The sequence below is a fragment of the Chiloscyllium plagiosum genome, chromosome 11 (assembly GCF_004010195.1).
Source record: "Chiloscyllium plagiosum isolate BGI_BamShark_2017 chromosome 11, ASM401019v2, whole genome shotgun sequence".
Taxonomy (NCBI): Eukaryota; Metazoa; Chordata; class Chondrichthyes; order Orectolobiformes; family Hemiscylliidae; genus Chiloscyllium; species Chiloscyllium plagiosum.
Genome location: NC_057720.1, coordinates 59,807,618 through 59,822,489, shown reverse-complemented (window position 1 = coordinate 59,822,489; position 14,872 = coordinate 59,807,618). Strand labels below are relative to the sequence as shown.

Here is a 14,872-nt window from a genome sequence, read left to right as displayed (position 1 = left end):
TGCTGAAAAACTGCTGTTTGATACCACTGTCGATGACCCTATGAATTATTTGGTTGATTACTGAGAATAGACTGGTAATTGACTGGTTTGGATTTGTCCTGTCTTTTGCAGACAGGACATACCTGGGCAATCTTCCATATTTTCTGCTAGATGCCTGTGTTGTAGCTATACTTGGTGCAGTTGGTGCTGGAACACAAGTCTTCCAGTACTATTGCTGGAATGTTGTCAATGTCTACAGCTTCTGAAGTAGTTGGCACCACCTATATTTTTTTTTGAGATCACGTGGAATGCATTGAATTAGCTGAAGCCAGCCATCTGTTATGCTCAGGACCTCAGGAGGAGGACAAAATGGATTATCGACTCTGCAGTTCTGACTGGAGATGCAAGCAAGTACTTCAGTCTTACTTTTTGCACTGTTAGCTCCCCTATCATTGATGGGAATCTTTGTGGCACTGCATCCTCCTTTTGGTTAATTGTCCACCTCCATTCAAGACATTGCAGGACTGCAGAGCTTTGATTTGAGCTTCTTTGTTGTAGAATCTCCTTGTCCTGTTTTTAGCATACTGCATCCACTGTTTGGCATGCAAGTAACTTTGTTGTCCTCTAACCAAGTTGACATCTCATTTTTAGGTATGTCTGGTGCTACTAGGTATGTTAGGTGTGAAGATGCACATTGTGCTGGTGAGACCACCTGATTTCTCATTGAGAGATACCCTCCATGGTGTAGTATTGCACTACCACTGCGCTACACGAGACAGATTTCTCATGTGCTCTCTGCACCTAGTATATCCTCCTGTACTCTTAATTTTACCACGGTTAATTTCCTGCCTTGATGGTAATGATGGAGTAGAGGATATGCTGGGCAATGAGATTGCAGATTGTTGTTGAGTACAATTCTGCTGCTACTGATGGCACAAGCACCTCTTTGATGCCCAGTTTTGAGTTGCCCGATCTATTTGAAGTTTCTCTCATTGAGCATTGTATTAGTGTGTCACCATACTATAGAGAGCAACCTTAATGTCTTTGGACATAACCTTAAGGACTTTGTCTCCACCCTGACTATGCTGCTCATTCCTACAGATATAGAGTTTATCAGTGCATCTGCGCTAATTCAATCAATGAAGACAAGGTCAGGTATGTTCTTCCCTCCGTGCTTGCTGCAGACCTGTCTTAGCAGCTGTTCCCTTTAGGTTAGTCAGTAATGGTGTTACTGGTGTTACTCTTGATGATGAATGTTGAAGTTCCACATGAAGAGTACATTCTTGTGCCTTTGTCAACCTCCGTTCGTCCTCCAAGTGGTATTTAACGTGGAGGAGGAGCACTGTCTCATCAGTTTTTGCTTATCGTGACATCTTGTGTCTCTTTCAGCTCCATTGAGTAGCCACTTCTAATTATCCAAATTCCTTTTTACATTTACTCATTATTCTTTATAAGAAATCTTTTAAGGGAAAATGCATTTCTTTCTATCTCTTACATGAAGTCTAATTCCCTCCCTGCTTCCCTATGCCAGATCTAATGTAATACAGTAATATTGATCAGGGCTGAAACTTTCTAGGTTCTTGGAAGTTGGTATGGAGGTGCTTTGGAGAAATCATGACAAAAGAGTTGTCTGCCTGGTTTCCTGATGAATACCTGCCTCCTGTTGCTTTCCCAGGAGTTGGCTGAGTCCAGTGCTGACAAATCCTAAACCTATAGGCAAATGCTAATCAAGCTTGTGGAGTGACTAATTATTAGCAACTTGCACAACACATCATAAAGCAGCTTTGTCAGTGTCCTGTGGGCTTCTTGCTGTGTGGGCACCCTTCAATAAGCAGGATCACCTTCATAGCACAACACCAGAACTCTGAGAGAACTGTAGAAATCTAATGGTTACTGGCAGAAAATGGCAAGGCTGCCATCTTCCCATGTCACAGCCTTACCATTGATTGAGGACTCTCTGATATCAGATATCTCCAAACATTGTCAACTTTATTTCGCTTTTCACAGACGTTGCCTAACCCATTGAAGATTGCCAACATTTTCTCCTTTTTGTTTTTCAAAAGCTATTAGGGTTAAGAAACAAAAATGACTGACACAATATTGTAGGTACAGGAAACTGAAAATCTCCATTGTTAGAGTCTGTACGTGCCTTGAAACCCTGGTATGATTGAGCATCGGATTAAATCTGGCATTCAGCTCAGGAATGATGCCTCCTGCTTTTGAGTAGACAGCCAGCTTTTAAACCATAAGACATAGGAACAGAATTAGGCCATTCAGCCCATTGAATAACAGAGCAAACTCAATCATGGCTGATAAGTTTCTCAACCCCATTCTCCCACTTTCTCCCCATAACTCTGATCCCCTTTCACTGAATAATCCCTCACAAAATAAAAGGGTTCTTGAGTGAAGGTGTAATGGAGGATGGCCAAGATTATCTTTCAGCAACTAATAAGAGAGACAATAGGAAAATAAGAACATTTCAGTTGGTGTTCAGTGGAAAAGTTAATTTAATTCCGTGTTTTATTTCTTATCTCAGAATACAGTGAAGCTGATTTACATCTGCACCCATGCTACAAGGAGAATATGATCCAGCAACATTCTTCACTAGAGAACCCAGGCTCCTCGACCTCAAACACTGCTTTTTCTCTCCCATTGTCAATGAAGTCCTGCCTCAGAAAAGGACTGTCCATTAAAAATGGTGGGAAACCAAATGAAATTGCCATGCTACAACAACATGTCAGTGACCTTAAGGAACAACTGACCGAATCCGACAAGATCATCCGCAGCCTGCAGTCTCGTATCCGCTCCTTCTCCACAACCAGTGATTATGCCTCCAGCCTAGACCGGCCACATAACATTGTCCTGGGTGACATGTTTCAGTCACTGCAGTTTGATGAGCTGTTTGATGATGATGTCTGGCAGTCTGATGGAGGTGACCATTGCCCAGTGATGACGCAGTCCAATACTGAGATTAAGAACCTCATTCACCGGGTGACCACATTAGAATCACAGCTAAAGACTGCCAAAATGACAGGTCCTTCATCTAAAGCTGCTTCTTGGTCAGGGTAAATATACAAATGAATTATTTTATATAAAAATTAATCTCTTTTCTCTCCCTTTGCAATTTAATGCTTCTCCTAAATACAACTATATCTGTTAGATATGTTTCATTGAACACAAGCAGTTATCTAGCACTTCAGTCTAGTGGTTGTTCTTCATTATGATCTTGAATTCAGAGTATTTGACTGACAGTTTTTACAGATGTTGTCCATTGCTGTTGAATCTGGTCTTGTTTTTTTTGGTCAGTGTATTTTCAGCAGTGTTTATTTGTTGGTAGTAATTGAGTATAAGACTTGGCTAATTGCAACTTCCTTCACTTGGGAATACTTGCAGCACACTAAAGTTGCAATGGCAGGGTTTGGAGTCATAAAGTCATACAGTGCAGAAACAGACCCTTAGTCCCAAATCATCCATGCTGAACAAGTTTCTTAAACGGAACTGGCCCCATTTGCCTGCATTTGGCCCATATCCCTCTAAACCTTTCCTATCCATGTACCTGTCCTAATGTTTTTTAAATGTTGCAATTGTACTGACCTCTGTCACTTTCTCTGACAACTCATTTCATATATGCACCATGAAAAAGTTGTTCTTAGGTCCCTTTTAAATCTTTCCCCTCTCACCCTAAACCGATGCCCTCTAGTTTTGGACTCCCCTACCCCGGGGAAAAGACTTGGCTAATCACTTTATCTTTGCCCCTCGTAATTTTATAAACCTCTATAGCATTACCTGGCAGCCTTCTATGCTCCAGACTATCCAGACTCTCCTTTTAACTCAAACCCTCTAGTCTTGGTAACATCTTTGTAAAACCCTTTTGGGTCCTTTCCAGTTTAATAATATCTTTCCTGTGGCAGGGCGACCAGATTTGTACACAGTATCCAAATGTGGCCTTACAAATGTCTTGTACAGATTGGCTAACAGCATATACACCAGAGATAATTTATGAATTTGGGCAGAGCTTTGACCATCGTGATTATTCTTTGGGAATTATTGTTTCTGTCCTTCACTATTTTCCATCGATCAAAATCTCAATGATTGAATAAAATCTGTACGCTTTTCTCATCTGCAATGCTGAAACTAAATGTAACAATTATATGTATTCAATTCTCATTTTCTTTCCTTGTTCATCATGACACTATGCTCTGAACTTGGGAAAGAATGATTTCATCACATAGAAATCTCTGGTCGGATGGAGGAGAAGAAGCATATGTGTTACCCAAATTGAATCCTTTCTTTATGTTATGTCTATCCAATCTAATAAATATCTTGTTCCAATAGGACAGTAGAAGCCTGGTTTCAAATAATTGCTTTTCTGTGAATATCATTTGAGGTTTCATATGACCTTGGGACTTTGAGTCACTTACATGTTTTAACTTCACTTTCAAGACAATGTTGCTAACTGCTTTTCCCACAACAATATCCCATAAAAGGATAGAGTTGAATCACCAGTTAATGATGTGTTTTGAGTGAGCCATGCTGTCTAGTGTATAGAAGAAATCCTGCTATTATATGAATCTTAGCAGAAGTTCTTTAGTTTCCATCTAAACAGAGATTTTGAATATGTCACATTCAGAATATTTCACTTACAACATTACATCATATTTCCAGTAGTGTACTGAATTTCCATCCAGATTGATGTGCCTAAGCTTTCAAATGTGCTTAGTCACTACCATGAAAGAATCCATTGCACTATATTTACCTTATTTTCTTTTGCATCTGTTTTGCTATTTACTCTTATTTGAATTATCCTATTTTACATTCCAGGAAATATGACTGCTTAATCCAAGCCCAAGCACGGGAGCTGTCTCACCTCCGTCAAAAAATGCGTGAAGGCAGGGGCATATGCCACATTCTGAAGCAACATCTGGGAGATACCACCAAGTCCTTTGAGGAGTTGCTCAGATCAAATGATATTGATTATTATATGGGACAGAGCTTTCGAGATCAGCTAGCACAGGGGAGCCAATTGGCAGAGAGAATCACTCTCAAACTGGCTGGTCGTAAGTTGCTTTTACCTTCTCTTGAATTGCTGGGTTTTTTTCACCATTGTACAGTACAGGGCTTTATAATGGTCATACTTATTTCTATCAGCAAATGAGTGAGGGCACTCCCAATCGCTGAATTGAATAAGTGCATTGCATAGTCTAGCCAGCGAGCCATATAACTTCTGTCTCTGTACTGTGCAGCAGTAGCTAATCTTAATCAATTTGGCAATAGAGAAAAAAGTTGTATTTGTATAGTGTCTTTCATGATCTTAGTGTTTCATGGCATTTCACAACCAATTAAATACACTTGTGGTGTAATCACAGTAATGTAGATAAAGTGGCATTGTCTCACAATCAATAATGTGGTAAAACAATCATATGATTCATTTTGCAGACTGAAGGATAAATACTGGCCATGATTCAAGGAGAATTTTCTTGCTCTTGGGATTTTTCATGTACACAGAGAGGGGAGCAGTTTCTTGAAATGGCACCATCATTTCTCTTATATTGAAAGATCAGCCTAGATTATGTAAACTCTCTGGAGTGGTTCTTGAACCCATGACCTGGTGATTCATAACTAGCGTGCTATGACTGAGCCAAGGATGTCACACATTATTTGTTTGTGAGGATATTGGCATGGTTGGGTGTTCCATCGTTTGCCTTAGAAAAAGTGGTGGTGAGCTGCTGCTTTGAACTGTTGTAGCCCTCCGAGTATAGCTACACCCACAGTGCTGTTAGGAGATGAGTTTCAACACTTTGATTCTGTGACATTGAAGGAACAGTGACTATAGTTTTAGGTCAGGCTGGCTTGCAGCTTACAGGAGAACTCTGAGACAGTGGTGTTGCCATGTATTTACTGCCCTGCCCTTCCAGGTCAGACCGATTGCAAATTTGTAAGGTGCTATCAAAGGAGCCATGGGAGTGGCTGATGATGCACACTGTCTTGATGGTGAAGGGAATGAATGTTGAAGGTAATGGATTGGGTTCTGGTGAAGCAAGCTGATTTTCCTGGATAGTATCAGATGTCTTGAGCTTGGTTGGAGAATTGCACATGTTCAGGCAAGTGATGGCAGTGCTGTTGAATGTCAAGGTGAAATGGTTAGATTCTCGCTTGTTGGAGGTGGTCATTGTCTGGCACTTAGATCATACAGATGTTATTTGCCACTCATCAGCCCTAGACGTCATATTCTGTAGGTCTTCCTGCATATGGACTTGGATTTCTTCAGTATCCAAGGAGTGACAAATGATGCTGAACATGATGCAAACATTGCCACTTCTGATCTTGTGTTAAAGGCGAGGTCATTAATGAAACAGCTGAAGATGGTTTTGTCTCAGCACTATCCTTAGAAACTCCTGCAGTGAAGTCCTAGGACTGAGAAGATTGACCTCCAACAACTTCAACTATCCTTTGAGCTAAGTACGACTCAACTGAACAAAACATTTTCTCCTTGATTCCCAATAACTCTAGTTTTGCTGGGGCTCCTTGATGCCATACTCTGTCAAAGCTTGTCACTCAGCTCACCGATGGAGTTTTGCTCTTTTCTGTATGTTCAGACTGTGACTGTAATCAGATCAGGAACCAAGTCACTTTGGTGGGACCACACTGAATGTCAGTGAGCAGATTACTACTCAGTGAGAGCTTGATAGCATTGTCAACAAATCTTTACAATGCTTTGATTGAGAGGAGACTGACAGGGGCAGTATTTGCCATATTAGATGTACCTTGCATTGTGTATACAGGAAATACCCAGGTGATGGCCTGCACTGGAACTGTACAGAACTTTTTGCTTTTCTAGAACAGCTAGTTTTGTAACACAAATCCTCAGTACTATAGCCAGAATGTTGTCAGGGCCCATAGCCTTTACCGTGTCCAGTGTCTTCAGCTGATTTTTGATGTCACATGTAATGTATCAAATTAGTTGAAGACAGATTATCTGCGATACTGGGAACCTCACCAGGAGGCCTGATAGAACATCCTTTTGACATGTCTGGCTTAGAGACATGCAAAGATACAGAAAGGATATTTAATTTCCTTTATCCCGAATTGAAGAATTTCTATTGTTCATTCAATTTGTAGCTGTTTGCCATGCTGGATTTGGAAATGTGGCATAGCTAGTAATTGAAAACTATTTAATTCACTTCACTGATGTTGCACTGAGGTGATTTTTTTTTGTGCTTTTTCAGGCGACCCTTTTGATAAAGGAGACCAAGAGCTGCTTGTTGTCAGGTAAGACATTACTAAACTGCTCACTCTCAGTGAAATTTCAAGTCAGCGTTTTAAACAAGTTCCATCAGTTATTTAATGGGTAATTTACTATGATATCAGTGCGCTGCAACTGTGATACCAGGTACAACTTTGTCTGAAATTCTTATTACTTTCACAAAGTTAACCCAATAAGTTACTGTTTCTGAATTTTGAGAGGAAAGAAGCTATTATGTGGCCAAGCTCTGTTTTCCATGCTATTTCAGTCACTATATTTGTAAGAAATTGTTTGATGCTCAGAATATCATATGAACTGAATTATCTTGGTACCAATGTAATGTGCTCCAAGTTCTGTTGATAGTGACTGGTCATTTGACTACAATTGCAAAACATTAGTTGAGGGAATGTTTTGAGTGTATATCAACATGGTATACTCAGTCCTTCAAATTTGTCGGATTCAGCTGTACAGAATGGCTGCGCTGTAATTGTTAATTTATCGATGTACACCCAGTGCACCTAATTGCTTGGAATTTTGGGGCCAATATAAATGGTTGACCCTTATAGAAGGTGTTAAAACATTTGAAGGTTCACTCAATTTTTAGATGATATGAATGAAGTGCATGCAATTGTGTGGATTTTCAGACCATACATGATAAGGAGACTGTCAGGAAGTTTGATTTTTTAAAACTTAAGATCTATGATAGAGGAGGAAAAATGTGTATGGTAATCAGAAACAAGTGAGTGGCTTAATGATTGTTGCTGAAATTGATAATTGGTTGGAAGTGTAGTACTGTCATTCTATGCTGAAAGTGAACTGATCACCATGCTGGTTCAGATCTCCTGCTGATTGCTTCCAATACGTAAGCAGTCAATCTATAATAAAAATGAAAATCATCCTGAGAGACTGTGGCAGACCTAGAGAAGCCAGATATACCTGAGATGCACAAGACAATATGAGAAAAAGATCACTGAGCGAAGAAACAAATTGATGTAGAAATAATTGAAACCAAATAAGAAATAACTATTGCACTAAAAGTCAAAAAGAGCAAACACAAAGGAACACTATTTTCTATTTCCTTTCTCTCACCTTTCTAGAATGATCATGTTGCTATCTTCCAATCCATTGAGTTGTTCAGAATCTAAGGAATCTTTGGAAAATTGCAACTAGGGCATCCAATAGCTCTGCAGTCACCACTTCTAGAACATAAGTCTAAAGTTTGTAAAGTCCTGGAGATTTTCTGTTTATTGTCTTTGTAATTTCTCCAGTGCCTGTTTTACTGATTGTTTTAAATTCCTCATCTCATTAACCTTGTGGTTACCCTGCACTTATGTTATTTTATGTGTGTCTTGTGCCTTCCGAGTATTTTCCTGACTGCAGAATCAGTTCCAATGCAGTATGAATTGTTTTTAGCCATCTGTCCAATGGTAAACTAATTATACTTGACTTGGGCAAGGAAGTAGGTGCTGTGTTATCAGCAGATAGCATAACATCATTAAACATTCTCACTCCAATCAGTTAAAGTTACAGTATACAGCGACAGTATATTAAAATACAGTATAACTACCACATTAGGAAGGTATTACTGGGTACAACAACATCAGAGAAAACAGTGTCACTAGGCTACGGTATCTTTGGGTTACAGTGCCAACTGGTTATATGATTATCATGGTGCCATAAGGGCACAGTGCCATTAGGATATAACTTCAACAGACGTACTGTCATCAGAATACGTGTTACCAGGAAAAAGTAAATGAGGCTGTAGTTTCATCATCGTACAGAACCATCACCCGAGTCGTGGCATAGGATTGCTCCTCTTTCTATCTAAAGCACCAATGCATCCTGCAGTACTCTTCCATTGTCCAGCAAAGCCTGATCTGAAGTCTACTGCTGGCAAGTTTGCTGGCCCAAATTGGTTACATCCTGAAACCACCATGCTGCCTTGGATGATAATCTGGTATTCAAAATTTACACCAACTTATAGAATCATAGTACCATAGAACCCTTCAGTGTCGAAGCAGGCCATTCAGCCCATCAGGTTTACATCAACCCTCAGAAGAGCATCACACCCGGATACATACCCCTGATCCTATCATCATAAGCCTGCATTTACCATAGTGAATCTACACATCCCCAAACACAATTGGTAATTTAGCCGTTCCACCTTACCTGCACATCTTTGAATTTTTCTTATCAGAAATTTAGAGCCCTTTACAGAACAAGGTAAGAGTAGAGTGGCAATCTGACTTACACTTCTTGGGAAAATTTAGCCCAGTATTTTTTCAGATGCTGTTAAAAGACATCACCATTGTGGAGACTTTTGTTTAGAAGATTGGAAGATCATTGCGTAGAAGCATTTGGCAGGTGTATGTTTTAGTTTGGTTTGTTATGAAAGTAGCTGAACATTATTGGTTTATTCTACAAATGCTGCTGAGTATTTTCAATGTTTTCTGTTGTTGTTACCTGCATTATGATGCCATTGCACACAAGGCCCATGACACTTACCTTCTTCATTTGTATTATTACAACGCATATTTGAAAAAAGTATTCTCTCTCTGTCATCTTTCCTACTAATAATCTGAGAGCTTTTAGATCATGGTTATACCACAAAACTGATTTTTTCACAGAAGGAAGAATTCCTTTAGTCTCAAACTCTGAGAGTGCCTTTTATCATTTTATTTGAAACTACATAAACAGGGAATCTTTCCATTTTAATTAACGCTTAGCAACCATAGACAATCTTCTCTATCTTCATCTTTTCAATTTCACTATTGCCCTTGAATTTCCAGCTAGGTTTCTCAAATGAAAGTGAAGGCTTCTTTGCGCAGATTGTGTCTGTTTACTTTAGCAGAAAAACAAGCAGTTAAAACTAGCTGTATATGGGCATATAGTATGAACAATTTTTAAAAAGTCATTTTGGTGTAAGAGTCGATAAAACCATCTGGAAAATTCTACAAAGTCCTATCTGTTGGTTACTGCAAGCGTACTTGCAGTTATGAATTTCTCTTTGAAAATTTAGAGGACAGTTGAGAAATTTATTTTCTTTTGGCTGACACTTGACCTGGGTGTGTGATGGATTGAATCTTCATTGGAGCCAGCTCAACTGTTACAACAATGTGATGAGCAGAAGAGATGGTTGGCAAAAGCATTGACTTTTGCTGCCAAATGTGTGGACAGGCCAGCTGGCCATTGTGATCTGTTTCTAAGCCATATAAATGAGCTTGAGGAAGAGATTTATGTCAATTTCTGCCTCCATGTTAGAGATAAGAACACAAAGCTTTCTGTTATTTGTTTCATGTGAAGACCTTTCATGTTTCACCAAAGTCCACTGACTTCCTTGGGCTATATGCCAACCAATTCAGAGAGGTTCAGTGGCTCTCTATCATGCTTCCATCAGCACTGATGAGAGTTTCCAAGACACTCCAGAGCAATTTATACATGGTCGATGCAAGTAGGCAGAACAGCAGACCAAACTGCTTTGGCTATACTTGATGTATTTAATGCAGATAGATACATCATACGTTTTTGTTGCAAATCTTATACATCTCCATTACTCAGTTCACTCTTCCTTGAAGTGTAGTCCCATAGTGGTGGCCACTTTGCATGCAAGTAGCCATTTATCATATGTGACCCAAGGTCATTCATGATAGGGACATTACAAGTGATTTTGGTTTTGTTCTTGCATGATGTATGGTTTAGGGTTACAGGATAGCAATCAAAGGAGTAGGTATTTTTTGCTTTTTTTTTAGGTCAGAAGTGGTGACAATTGTCAAACACCCAATCGCTGCTGAAATTAATATAGGGTAAATTAACAGAGGTCAGGAACTGAGACTGCAACATTCTTTGATTAAATAGCTTTATACACAGTACATTTACCAGTTAATCTACATTTAAGTTGTTTTCAATGTGTTTGTGGTTTAATTTTAGATGCACAGCATTGTGGAACTGCACAAATTAGTCGATGAAATTCCCAGATTTGATTCACAATCAGTGTTCCGTTAACTGATTTCAGCCAGCTGGCAGTGGAAACAGTGCCCTGGACTTTAACAATGCCTCTGTGTATTGAGCTGGGAAGTTGTAAAATTAGGTGGAAAGAAAAGAGATGCTATACTCATTATATTCCAAAATGCTACACTGAGCAAGCTGCTGTCCCAGCAGTGCCTACTGTGGCTTGGTGACAATGCAGGGACTGAAGAGCCAGCAGTTCTTGGGGACAGGATCTCATCCTTTAAACAGACAGAGGTTTAATGTCTGGTAATAAAACTCATTTGGGGCTCCCAGAAACATCCAATATGTCAATGCCTCCAACTTTCTGGTCCTTGGACAAAACCACTGCTGCTGTGTAAAATACAGGCCATTATACAGGGCCGCTGTATCATTGGGCTAGGGAGAGAATTGTATTGAGTTTGAGAATGGCCAATGATGTGAAATGATATTATTAAAGCAGCAGCGCTTATAAAACTGCTTCATGTTCAGCCAGCTTGGTTTGTACTGTGAACACTAATTCCGGCTGAACATGGACAATTACTTTCGGAGCCCGTTATGATTAGAGGGAATTGATGAATTAAAGTAGATTGTAAGCAACATCTTATCTTCTTCCACAGCTCTAACTGTCAGCACTGTGCCATCAGTGGCATTTGCCTTACAGCATTCTGTAATCCGGTGTGGTGAGTCTGTGTTGAAGTAGTCAGCGGCTTCACTAACTATGCTGCAGAGAGTTGAAGGGTAGTTCACATGCTTATGGGCAAGTTCTGAGATGAACAAACATTGCCTTCACTCTTTTGCTGCTGGATCTCAGCAATAACTTTCAAATGAGTTGCATTCCATAACAGGAATGGTAGTGAAATACCAATAAAAATGGCGTTTTTGGTTATTTCTGCACCTGAATGTGTTTAGAAGGAGTTGATTAGATTAGATTAGATTACTTAGTGTGGAAACAGGCCCTTCGGCCCAACAAGTCCACACCGACTCTCCGAAGAGCAAGCAAGCCTGAAGGGGGAATGCGAGGTGGGTTCAGGTATTGACCGACAGTGCAAACCTCAGGTGGGTTTGTGAGTAACTTGTTGAGCCATAAGACTGATGGCCATTACTTTCTGATGCATAGTTTCATGGTTCTGGCTAAACTTCCTGCAAGCAGCCATTTTTGTCAGAGGAGTGAAGGTTAGGTCCAAAGGGGGAGAAAAAACCTGCAGGCCTGGTTGATCTTTTCATCCCAGAATGTGAAGCACATTATTTTCTCATTATGACATCTACTTGTTTCAGTACTATTGAATGTATTCATTCAATAATTATATTGCACTCTTATATTTGTAAAGTGAATAGTGAGAACTGTAGGCATTGGTGGTGGTTGTTAATATGGTTGACTAATTCCCAAACTGGGATTCACACTTTGGAACATAATTTTGTTGACTCATGACAATGAGCTTAGTGGACTGGCGTGCAGTTGTGGTTGAAAAATTGGTGAGTGAATATTAAGGAATGGGAACAGATCCTTAACAACTTCTTGCCACGAGCCAAGACTGCAGTCGGCAGCTGGATTGGGATTGCACAGGCAGTTAGTTGAGATTGTAAGCATCCAATGGACCATGATTTTGTAGATGTTACCATTTTCCATGGGGGACACAAGTTTCAGATGACATTAATAGCTTGCCTACGGTAAGGAGGTAAGAGCACATGGCAGGTGATTGTTCGCTGAAACTAGTAGCCACTGAATCCTCTTGTGTTTACAGGCAGACAGCCTCAGATCAGAGAATTAAAGGCTTTGGAACTTTAGCTTCAGGTTCAAGGCTGTGGCAGGAATTTTTTCAGATGCAGGGGGTTGTATGTGGCTGTCCGTTCTCCTTTCGAACAGCCAAGCAAGTTTGTAAACAGGAGGGAAGGTCTACTTCTGTTCATATGTTCAAGTTGTCTCTTTTTGCACAAAGCTTCCCCCAATTGTATGCAAGATTCCTGAGAAGTGACCATGACTTTAACATCCTGAGACAATCCTACAGGCCTGAACACTTGACTCCTCCAAACATCACCTTGATGAATCCAGAGTGACAAGACATATCGACTAAATATCCTGTGGCCTTGATATGAATGTATTAAAATCTCTGCTTTCCCCAGTGGCTTGTATTCAGTACCTGCCGTTTGAATGTCTCTACATATGGTCTAGGCCATCAGAAACAGAAATTGCTGAAAGAATTTAGCAGGTTTGGCATATTAAGTCCTGAAGGCTGCAGGCTCCCCAAGCCCATGCCAGCATATAGGCTGCTACCACAACCAAACCACACTCAGCTACTAATAGTCTCTATTTGCAACTATTGATTCCCTAAACTGACTATTACCCATTCCTTTGTCCAACTGATGATCTCTCTCTAGGTTCTATCTCCACTATTGTTTACTCCTCCCCACGTCCCCCTACCCCATTTTCGGCATACATACATACCTTTTCCTAGCTACAGTCAATTCTGAAGAAAGGTCACTGTACCTGAAATATTAACTCTGCTTTCTTTCGGCAGATACTGCAGGACTCCAGCAATTTCTCTTTATGTTTCTTTATCTGCAGTGTGTGTGTATATTAGATGGATAGTCATGGCCTACTGGTATAGAAAAGCCTTCAGAGAATAAAGAAAAATTTCAGCAGCTTTTGGTAGCTACAGGTTTGACAGTGACTCTTTCTTTCTCTATTTATCTTTCTCTATCTGGTATAACATTAAATTTATCCATACTAATTTACATTTCCTTCTTATCCTCCTGCACTGCTAGTTTTACAATTGGGTAATCCTGTTAAGATACATCATTTGTTATTCCATAAATATGTGAAGGGGAAAAAAAAAGATAGACAAATGTAGGTCTCTTGCAGTCAGCAACCAAGGCAATTATAATGAGGACTAAAGAAATGGCAAAAGACTTGAAGGCACCAGGCAAAGTGTAATTGAATACTCCTCACTTGCCTAGGTGAGTACAGTTGCAAAAACACTTAAAGCTGGGGCAAAATAGCTTGCTTGACTGGAATCCTATCTACCATCTTAAACATTTGGTGTCTGTACTACTGGTGCCCAGCAGCAGTACTGCATGCTATCTGCAAGATGCAGTCCAATAACTTGGTAGCCAAACAAAGATAGCAAACCTATGAGAATACCATAACTTACTAGTTTCATTCCAATGCACACACCTCCCTGTCTTAAAATGATACTGTTCCTTCAGTGTCACTGAAATTTCCTCCCAAACAATACTTTGGGTTTACTTAAATCTAATGGAGCGCAGTGGTTCACAAAGGCAGTGGGGCAACATGTTCAATGAATGATAAAATATCCACTGTAACAGTTTTCTAGATGTGGCCAAAAAATTTAAATGGTTGAAATGTTGAGCAACTTAAGGATTTAGTTCACAATCTGTCATCAATATACCAGGATATGGAGACATTTTCTTTCAAGAAGTCTAAATTTGCCTATTTAACTACTAATTCTAAGAAATAGAAGATAACTGTTGCTAAATTTGCCCACCTTAATGATTAAATAGGGAATTCACAATTGAATTGAATAATAAACTAGTCAAGGAAAATGGGTATTAAAATAAGGACATTAATTGATGAACTGACCAACAGCAAATCTGTAAAGGTGTAAGAACATCTGAAATAGGAACAGGAGTAAGCATTCAACCAGC

At 39.7% G+C, this 14,872-nt stretch overlaps 1 protein-coding gene across 1 annotated transcript in view; it reads left to right on the top strand.

Annotated features, from left to right (window-relative positions):
* LOC122554446 (phosphodiesterase 4D interacting protein) overlaps window positions 1-14,872 on the top strand; it is a 161,417-nt gene that overhangs the window by 81,176 nt on the left and 65,369 nt on the right. Inside the window, exons 23-25 of the mRNA XM_043699507.1 lie at window positions 2,516-3,044; window positions 4,801-5,036; window positions 7,206-7,248. Of these exons, the coding sequence (XP_043555442.1) occupies window positions 2,516-3,044; window positions 4,801-5,036; window positions 7,206-7,248 (808 nt within the window). The remainder of the gene's footprint in view (window positions 1-2,515; window positions 3,045-4,800; window positions 5,037-7,205; window positions 7,249-14,872) is intronic.